This window comes from Primulina tabacum, chromosome 6 (assembly GCF_025594145.1).
Source record: "Primulina tabacum isolate GXHZ01 chromosome 6, ASM2559414v2, whole genome shotgun sequence".
Lineage (NCBI taxonomy): Eukaryota > Viridiplantae > Streptophyta > Magnoliopsida > Lamiales > Gesneriaceae > Primulina > Primulina tabacum.
In genome coordinates, this window is record NC_134555.1 from 32,882,167 (window position 1) to 32,893,066 (window position 10,900).

Genomic DNA, 10,900 nt, shown 5'->3' on the forward strand with positions numbered 1-10,900 from the left:
ATCAATTTTTTTTCTTGAAATCCTGATTTTTTAGATTATATTGTGTTCCATTTCTAGATTAATCAAGAGTGAGGTTGATAGATATATTGTCAGTTTTGGCCCATATTTTAATTTTTGATGTTTTAGATTATTAAATTTTTTATATAAATGATTTTTGAATACATTCAAAACAAGTTTAAACATATGTATCTAATATGTTTGTTGAAATGACTAAAAAAAAAGGTGTTCGAAATTTTATTTCTTCACATACCTATATGTTGAACTATTTTAGTGTGTTAGGATTGTATAATATTGAAATTGATTATGTTTGAGTTATATTATAGGTTCAAACAATGAAGGCATGGATGGATTATCCTCGTGGAAGTCTTGATTATCAGGTGGGAATCCGAAATTTTTTACGTTATGCATTTGCTAACACGACTGATGAAGTCACGAAACCGTGTCCTTGTCGTAAATGCATCAACTCATTGAATCATGATCGTGAGACAGTATATGAACATTTGATGATAAACGGCATTTTACAAGATTATCGTATTTGGAATTTTCATGGTGAAAAGTTGATTGTGCAATCTCATGATAACATGAGAGATGAGATTCATAACTCAGGAGAAGTTTATGATACAGTTAACCATGAATCAATGGGACAAGAAACATTACATGATGTATTTGGAATGTCTGAAGGATCACCCATGATGAATGAAAATTACACTACTACATCAACAAGTCGTACACCGATGCAGTCTAATGTGGAAGAATTCTATAAATTGGTAGAAGAAGGGAAACAACCGTTATATGCTGGATGCACTGATTTTTCTAAATTGACATTTCTTGTTGAGTTATTTCAGTTGAAAGTGAGTAGAAAATGGAGTGATAAGTTCTTTACAACATTATTGGATTTTCTTCGACGAGTAATGCCACCTGAAGCACAAGTACCAAATTCATTTTATGAAGCGAAGAAATTAATTTCTAATTTGGGACTTCACTATGAAAAAATACATGCTTGTCCGAACGATTGCATGATTTATTGGGGCAATGATGCTAATGAACAATCTTGCAGAGTATGTAACCTTTCAAGGTGGAAAAACATGCACAAACAATCGAAGAAGTCACGCAAAGTCGGAAAGAAAAATCTGCAGGTGAAAACTCCAGCCAAGGTTTTTTGGTATTTTCCATTGAAACCAAGATTACAACGATTATTCATGTCATCTAAGACGTCTGAAAATATGCAATGGCATTCTAAGAAACGGGTTTCAGATGGAATTTTAAGGCATCCGGCTGATTCGCCAGCGTGGAAGACATTTGATGAGCGGCACGTTGATTTTGGTGCAGATCCTAGAAACGTTCGTTTGGGACTCGCCATCGATGGGTTTAATCCATTTAAAAATCAAAGTACGTCACACAGTACATGGCCTGTTGTTCTAATGCCTTACAATTTGCCACCTTGGAAATCCATGAAACCTCATTCAATTATTTTATCAACCTTAATTCCAGGACCCAAAGCACCTGGAAATGATATTGATGTATATTTACGTCCCTTGTTTGCTGAATTGAAAGACTTATGGGAAAATGGGATTAACACTTATGATGCTTCCAACAAAGAAATGTTTCAAATGCGGGCTGCATTGCTTTGGACAATTAGTGACTTTCCAGGTTTGGGATGTTTATCTGGTTGGAACACATATGCCAAGAATGCTTGTCCAACATGTGCTGATAAAACAGATGCGGTATACTTGAATAATGGAAGGAAATGGTCGTTTAGAGGGCATCGCCGCTTCTTACCGGCAGATGCAAAAATCCGAACTATGACAAGTTATGGCAAGCCAGAGCAACGTGAATTAGATTTGAAACCATTGTCAGGATCTGATGTTATACAAATGACCCAAAATCGGAATGTGGTATTTGGTAAGAGTAACATATCGAAACCATCTGTGCGAGCAAAAACAGGTTCCACTGAACAAATGTGGAGGAAACGAAGCATTTTTTTCACTTTGCCTTATTGGGAGTTTAATTTGATAAGACATAATTTACATCCTATGCATATTGAGAAAAATGTTTGTGATAATATCCTTGGAACACTTTTAGATGATTCTAGCAAGAGTAAAGATAACGTTGCCGCACGCAGAGATTTGAAAATATTGGGTATTATGAAACAATTATGGCCACAACCACAACCAGATGGCACCGAATATTTACCCCCTGCATGTTTGGAACCGAGCATTCTGGCCGAGTTCGATGTCTGGGAGCAGGAGCACTGCCTAGCCAAGTCTTCCCTGAACAATCCAGGCGAAGCTCATTCTACAATAGGCAAAACTATCATTCTACTTTGGAGATGAAAAATAAATTCAAAGAAATGCAAAAACAAATGAAGAAAGATATGGAGATGCGTGAATCGCAGTTGCGAGCAGAAATGGAGGCGCAAAAAGCACAACTCCAGACAGAAATGGAGAAAATGAGACAAATGCAAGATCAATTCGAAAGTTTTAAACGGGTTATGCAGAGTATGATACCTGGAGGGTCTAGTGGGCATGAATTGTTACCAACACAGGTATTTACATGTTATAAAATATCAAATGAAAAAATTGTTTGCTTGTTCTATTCTATGACAATTTCGATTTATTTTTACAGATGGCAACTGTAGTGACAAACATCATTCAGAAACCCATTTATGCCACATCCAATGAAAGAAAAAATGATGGCAGAACTCCTCAAGAAGAATCATCTGGTGATTAGATATTTAAGAAAAAACATACTTTAGTTTTGGCCTTCGTTTGCAATCATCAGTATGTTTTTTTTTTTAGAATTTCATGTTTCTGCAAACTTAGATATTCATTTGTGGATTTTGTTTGGTTTCCCAGTAAATGACAAATGTTTTTGTTGATTTCGAGTTATTTATTTTATATGTATCATGTTTTTTTTTTCCATTTTCTTGTGTAGAAGGAAATGAATATAATAATTTGGAATTGTTTTTTTAAAAGACTTATGAATTGGTTTACAACCGCTCCTATAAATAATACAAGCGTTACTTAACCGCTCCTATATCGCCTCGAGAGCAAAGTAACCAAAGCGGGTCTTTTCATTCGGTTCCCAACCGTTGCAAAAGAAATGGAGCACCAGCGGTTAAAAACCGCTTGTGTTGCTACTTATAGGAGCGTTTATAAACCGCTTCAAAATAAATTGACCACAAACGGTTACTAGCCACTTGTGTTGCCACTTGTAAGAGTGGTTTCATAACGCTTCAAAAAAAATTCCGCACCAGCGGTTACACACCGCCGCTTGTGTTGCTACTTACCGGAGCAGGTTTTACCCGCTTCAATAATATTCGTTAGAATCGGTTTCTATTGCTTCACCACCGGCTGTGGTTACGGTGCAATAGATGCTAAGAGCGGAAGAAATGGAGTCAGTTCAATAACCGCTTCGAATTTATTCGAAGCGGTTAAAAACTGCTGCACATAGTCCCAAAAACCGGTTCTAAAACACATTTTTTTTTGTAGTGATAGATGAAGATATAGTTCGAATTATGAATCATTGTCTTGATCGTGAGGTTGGTGGTCATTTTGGACCAACAAGAGCCGCGACAAAGGTACTTAAATGTGGATTTTATTGGTCAGTATTTTTAAGGATGTTTGCGCTTATGTTCATCTGTGTGAGATGTCAGCACACATGTGAAAAGAGACTGCTACAATTACATCAATTGGAGGAGTTCAAAGAGCAAGCCTATAACTTGGCACTGTCATACTAAAAACTAAGAAAAAATACCCACGACAAGCGCATCAGTCATAGAGAATTCAAGGAAGGTGATGCGGTTCATCTGTACAATTTTAAACTAAGACTTTCCCTGGGAAGTTCAGGTCAAGATTGTCTAGAACATTCGTGCTCACCAAGGTATACCTGTCAGGTGTTGTAGCTCTGAAAGACGCCAAGGACGGGACGTTCACAGTCAGTGCTCAGATATTGAAGCCATACTTGGGTGGTGAAGTGGAGCCTCATATTGGGACCACACGGTTCCATGACAGCCAAGATTGAGGCGGATATAGTAAAGCTCTAGACTATAAATTGAGAACAAAATTTCTCTATCTTTCACGTTAAATTTCTAGCATCTATGTTATTTTTCATCCATCTTGTGTTATTTTGCTAAAAGCAAAAGGTTAATTAAATAAAAAAAGTTATTGATCTAACAGAGCCCCAGCACGACACAATATATGTCAACAAAAATATTTTCAACAAATCACGTTAGGTCGGTAATTTTTGACCTCCCTTGCACGACATGCCCTATCGTAAAAACACGAACAAAACAAGGGCTTGCTAGAGAAGTCATTTTCCACCGACCTGACACGCCGCGACAAATATTTTTTTCCTTTTTCTCTCTTTATCCCCTAAATGAAAACCTAAAACCATCTATGCACATCGCCTTATTTTCTCAATTTTCCCCTCTCCATCGATTTCTTTGTTTTTTCTTTCAAGAAATTTGTCCCCTTCTCTTCTACATCTGGAATCTTACATTTCTCTCTCATCATTTTTGCAAAATATCGTGTGGGAATCTTCCCCATCTCACTCCAAGATTCACCATCTCCCTTTAAGGTTCGACGATGGTGACCAAACAAAGCAAGGTAACCCGCACTTCTTCCTCATAGTCTACTGATTTGGGTAGATTTGTAAATGAGAATGCTAGAACGATATTCAAGCGTGAAAATATTCATAAATGCCCTCTCCCGGAGCTTGGGTTTAATTTCTCCCCTATTCAGACAAACGTTTAGGTGGATATCACAAGAAGGGGTGGGAGAAGTTTTGTTGAACAACCCAAGGCGGCTATGATTTCTATTTTGAGAATTTTATTCCAAAGCGGCCGAGAGAACACTTGGAAAACACCAAGCTCATATAATTGTTTTCTTGAGAAGTTTTTGAAATTCGAGGCAGACCTATGGTATGTATTTCTACTGAAAAGGATTATGTATGTTCCACAAACGAGCGATGTACAAAAAAAGCGACCAACAATGCTTTTTGTGTTAATGGAGGAGATTCCTATTAATGTCAGAAAACTTATTTTCTGCGAAATTCAAATGACCATCACCAACAACCACGTTGCTTATTCTTTCCGAAGATTATTTCCGAGTTGTGTGCGAAGGTAGGGGCTGGTTTTAAAGATGATGAGGAATAACTGCAAGTGATGAAGTCCATTGATGAATCATATTCGAAGACAAACAAGGACAAAGGCAATTTATTTTCCCTCAAATGATAAGGATGAGGAGGAGGGACTGAGCAACCTCGTTCAACAACTGCTACCTCCAAAACATCGTTTTCTCACCCTCAGTGACAAGGTTGATGAACTCTATGCATTTTCCGCATACCATAACCAGTAACAAGTAGTCAACAACACCTACATGACATCGATGGATTCCTTGATGTGCGGTATGGCGACACAGATGTGGCTTGATTCATCATCCTATCCACAACAACCAGCCTATCCACAGCCACCAGCATACCCTCCATATTTCCAGTTCTGATATGCGTTCCCACATCCATAGGATCCCGAAACAAGAGTTCCACCACCAAACAAGGATGAACAGTGATCAAAATAGTCTAGTGAAATTGGGACATTGCACGAGTTTAGCATGGGGAGGGGGTAGTTTTTTTATTTTCTTTGTTTTATCGTCTGATTGTTATGCATTGTGTTTTTTTGGGTCATAGCTAGGAAAAGTAGTTGATGGTGATGAGATTGGTAGTTGTTGACCAATGAGGAATATGAGTTGATGATATGTATGCTCACTAACGTTTTGTACTTCATTAATTTAGGACATCCCTATTGTTAAAGCATGAAATTTTTGTGTGAATGATGAATTCTTATAAGCACGTATGTTGGAACTGGTAAAGTGTATGAATAATAGTGATTCGAAATTTTTGTAGGAAATTCGAGAAGCATTTGATCTTGAATGCATGTCCTTTAAAAGTTCTTATCAACAACATGAAAACGACTTGGGCGATTTTTCTTGGACCGTTGAATTAAGTTGAGCCCAAATAGAAAAATGAAATCAAATAAAACTATTCCTTACAATGAGCCTTATAATTGTATCCTTAGAAAAGATGAAACCAAAAGGCAAAGATTAATATCTTAGGGGAGTACATATGTGAATAAAAAATTGCACTTATGATACAAAAAGTTTCTTGCAAAAAGACTTTTGAAAAAAATGATATGTAAGGTGATGGAGAGCTTATAAAAGAATGAAATCCTATTCATAGGCTAAAAAAGAGGGAATGTGTGGAGTATAGAAATATCAGATGAAAAATCTGATCGTGCATTATTTAAATTGAGTAGTGTACTCTCTTCCTTTAATTATAATATATTTTCTGTGGTAGCACTCACTTGAACAATAATTTGAATCTATGAAGTCTTAATGATTTATGTTTTTTGGTGAGTAACTAGTGGGCAGGGTCTTATAAGATAAACACTTACACTAATATGATTGAGTTACTTGCAATTTTTGAGAATGAATCTATTTGAAATACATGCTACTAAAAACAACATAGGACACACGTTCACGTTCAATACGAAAATGTTGTGTAAACTTCGAGTGATGATTTGTGTTGTAATTTGGTTGATGGGATTTATGTCAAAATTATCTGAGGAATGAAAATGAAAGGCATGAGATTGTCATTGAAATAGTTTTTGTTTTTTTTTTTTGGTCTTATAACTTGTTTTGCTCAATGGCAAGCAAAATGTTAGTATGAAGAGGTTGATATGTCATTTTTGCATATTTTATGTGTTGTTTTTAAACTATTTTTGCATGAGCTCGTGTTCAGTTCACATTTCATGCTTTTTGTTTTTAATTTATGCATGTGATCATGTCTCACATGTGTTTAATCATTTTGTAAAAAAAATGTTAAAAATATGGAATTAAGGTAAGATGAAGAACTCCTGGACAGAAGAGGGCGTACTAGGGCTGTTGGTTATGACCGTCCTAGTGCGAAAACAAGAAGTAAGAATCTTGACAGACAACATGCTCGGATGACTTATTCAGGACACGGACAGAACATCTCGCGTTGGCTGTATTTTTTGACTGCCCCAACGCCACTCGACATGGAAACAATTCCTTTGATGATTTATTTCTTTCTTTGGTGGTTTTTTGGAGGCTAAAAAGGGTTGAATACCCTGATACACGAAAAAAAGATCATCAGATGCTAACACAACAGCTGAAAGTGAAGAACAAACCTGGAGTCGAGAGACAAGAAAGAAGACAGGATCTTGCGCAACATTTTCTTGTTCTTCTCTTTTTTAAATCTTTATGGTTAAGAAACATTGTTTTAATATTGTTTTGATATTTGTCTGTGATGGATTTTAGCAGCTAAATTTTAATATTTGTTGTGATCAAACTTCTATAGTATTTTATATTGCAATTGAATTTGAAAAAATATTTTGCAATAGAAACAAGTAACATAATTCATAGATTTACAATTTACGTAGATATATGAAATTGAATATACGTTGATAGTGATAGTCAAATAGATCAAAATTTAGAAGATTTCACAAATCGTGTATGCAATCACCTTTGATAAATAATTGAAGAAATTTAATTATTTGATTGTGCTGAATTAATTTAGCATAAATTGAGAAAAAATGCTAATAACTTAATTGAATCTTGTCAAATGCATGAATGATTCTCTCAATTTATCGTTTACATTTAGCTAATTGTTTAATTTCTGAAAATAAAACTTGTGTGATACAATCCATGTGGGATGATAGTCGTATTCATATATAATTTGATACATGCAATTGCGATTTTTTCGAGCATAAAAGTTTATTTTATTGGAGCTTTTACGGTGCAAGAAAAACTTTATGGACTACCTACTTTTTATTTCTAATTTTTAATATTTTCGAGAAAATAAACTTGATTAACAATTTTAAATTGTAAAAAAAAAATATCCAAACAAATAAAAAAAAAATTTATTCAAGCATATAGTTATTTTATATAAATATTAACCATACTCAAACAAAATATTATTACTATATGCATTGCATGCTCCCGAACTGGTAGTTTTTATGAATTAATAATTTAATTGTCTATAAACGATAGAACATAAATTTTTGGACGAAAGAAAAATAGTACGAAATTTGAATTTTTTTCTTTTATACATATTTAATCATATATAGTTGCTTCGACTAGATCCTCTGCTCTGAAATCAAATTGATCAATTTCATTATAAATTATGAAACCTCGAACATCATTGAGTTGCCTATATCAATTATTGTGTCACGCGAGTATATATAATGTGAACAATTAATGGTGATGATGTAATGTCCACCAAATTGTTTTGAATGTAATTATAATTATTATGTCGAAAATAAATACTCTTACTCAAAACAAAATTAAAGAAAATAATTTCAATATCCAAAAAAAAAAAGAATTTTAATATTTGCATCATAGACACGGTAGGAATATAAACGATTCAAACCAAGCCAAACAAGTATCAAACTTGAGATTGACTTGTTTAAGATTGAAAGTGGCTCGGAATCAAGCTCGAGCTCGACTTGTCTTGAAATTACTAAGCTCGCGAAAAGATCGAGCTCGACTCGTTAAAAGCTCGTTTATCATGGTAATCAAGTCGGGTTCGAGCTTAGTTCATTAATAGCTCGTTTATCATGTTTAACAAACCTGACTTGAGCTCGACTTGTTTTCGAGTTCATAAAACATACAATTGAGCTCAAGCTTGAGCTTGAGCTTGTTAATATATATATATATATATATATATATATATATATATATATATATATATATATATGTGTGTATGTTCAATTCTTACTTTCCATTGATTAGTACTAATATTTTATTTATCAACTCAACAAATGAGCCAATCTCGAGCTTATGAGCCACCTAAACAAGTCGAGCTCGAGCTCTCGAGTCTATTAACGAATATGTTTGCAAGCTCACGAGCCGAATATCCTTAGACTTAAGTTTGGTCTGATTAAATTGTCGAGTTCGAAATCAAGCTTGGCTGAATATGGTTAACAAACAAACTCAAATGACCTTTTTATCGAGTCGAGCTCAAAATAATTCGCGAAATATTTGGTTCGTTAACATTCTTAAACGGGATGATTTTATAAAGTCAGTCTACTTAATGTCATGTGGTTAGTTTGATGAGATAAGATTATTAAAATTATCAAATTAAATCAAATGGTTGGTTTTAATTTTATGTATTAATTATTTATTACACATAAATCAAATAATTGAATTTAAAATTAGGATTTCACAATTTTATTCCCCAAAATATAATTATCATCAATACCTAAACTTCATGCATGGAACTCGGAATCAAACATGTGCAGCAAAAAACTGTCATTTGGATGAGCGGATAAAGCCAAATAAAACATAATAGAACTAACCTAATCTCTAACGAAAAAAACGATTGACATAAAAATGAACGATCAATATCGCAAAACGTCATATTGCGGCAAAACTCAAGTACAAAAAGATAAATGAGTTACAAGATCAGTAGGACATGAGATATGGTGCAATCATGACATGCATCTATTGTGTTTATGACAAGTTCTTATCTCTGTAACAGTCTTTTTCCTCTTCCGTGGAAACCTTATTATTTTTTCTCTTCTTGATCTCTTTATGGAGTCAACAACTGTGGAGGATTTATATCAGAAACTTACTTTAGAGGAAGCTGAAGGAGGGGCGCTTGATTTCGAGCAAGTCAGTGAAGAGAACACTGGACAAGACTTGCAAAAGTATGTTTTGGGTCGGTTCACTTTTGGAGTCAGGTTTATGATCTTCCGAGTGATTTCATAGGCGGCTCAACAGATGGGGAATTTTATTGGACGTTTTGTATCTACCGACCACAATAACTTTGTTGGGGGTTGGCGCTCTTGTTAGAGGTGGTCGGTACGATACCATACCGAAAATGCCGATACGAAAAAAATGATAACGTTACCGTACTGACTATACCAAAAAGTCGGTATGCTGAAGTTTCGGTACAGTATCGGTAAAATATCATTATACCGAAACTATATATAAAAAAAATTCATTATCTTGTAATTCCAAGGACAGTGATCACCAATACTAAACAAATCCCTCAAGACAGTCAAATAGACCAGAAAAAATATATACAAAACAAATCCATCCAGACAATAAACACCAACCGTAATATGTGTCTGGAGATCCAAGACATCAATGAACACCAATAAACTTCAACTGCAACATGTTCGACTTCTTCATCCGTTATCTTTGCAACAATGTCTGAGGTCATGTGATTTCTGAAGCCTGTCATCTTTTTAACAAGTCGAGGCCAAGCATCCAATCCTCTAACTAGCTGAAAGGTTAGGCGACAAAGATAAGACTACTCAACAATTTAAATTCTTAACTATGAGTCGAGTTGCTTCACTGAAATTTGATTTGAACTATTCCAATATGATGAGTCCAAATAGAAGTTAAATTCTTTATTTTGATATGGTATCGATATTTTTTCTCACGAAAACTTGCGGAGCGTGCCATATTTGGCACAATCTAGCATGTGATCGTGCCAAATATGGAATGATCTGACTTCTTTATCAAATTTTGTGAATCCTGATTCGATCATTAGTTCTAGTTCCGTCGGTATGACTTCAATGCTAAGAATTTGGTTAAGGAACGTGATTGAAATAACCGGAGTAATATATTAACAACATCAATTCTAATTCTGTTGCTATGAACTTGATCAACGTTTTTACAAGAAAGATTGGTGAACATATGGAATATTTAGAAGATTTTGGTACTGGAAATAAAAGTTGAAATAAATAGACATAAAATTGACATATAATTCTGCAGAGTTTTGATGTAGCTTGTTGTGTTGATTTGTCGATGCCTCTTCTTATTCTTTCCTTTATTTTTGTCACATTGTGCATGTTAGTTTAGGCTGTATTCCACGA

The 10,900-nt window shown here is 34.6% G+C and overlaps 1 protein-coding gene across 1 annotated transcript; it reads left to right on the forward strand.

Annotated features, from left to right (window-relative positions):
• Nucleotides 1–332: 332 nt before the first annotated feature.
• Nucleotides 333–2,333, forward strand: LOC142550176 (uncharacterized). Its single transcript, XM_075659414.1, has one exon. It carries the CDS (start codon nucleotides 333–335, stop codon nucleotides 2,331–2,333), a length of 2,001 nt encoding a protein of 666 aa, XP_075515529.1.
• Nucleotides 2,334–10,900: the final 8,567 nt, after the last annotated feature.

Coding starts and splice junctions, on each gene's coding strand:
- LOC142550176 (XM_075659414.1), top strand. CDS start 333: ATGAAGGCATGGATGGATTATCCTCGTGGAAGTCTTGATTATCAGGTG.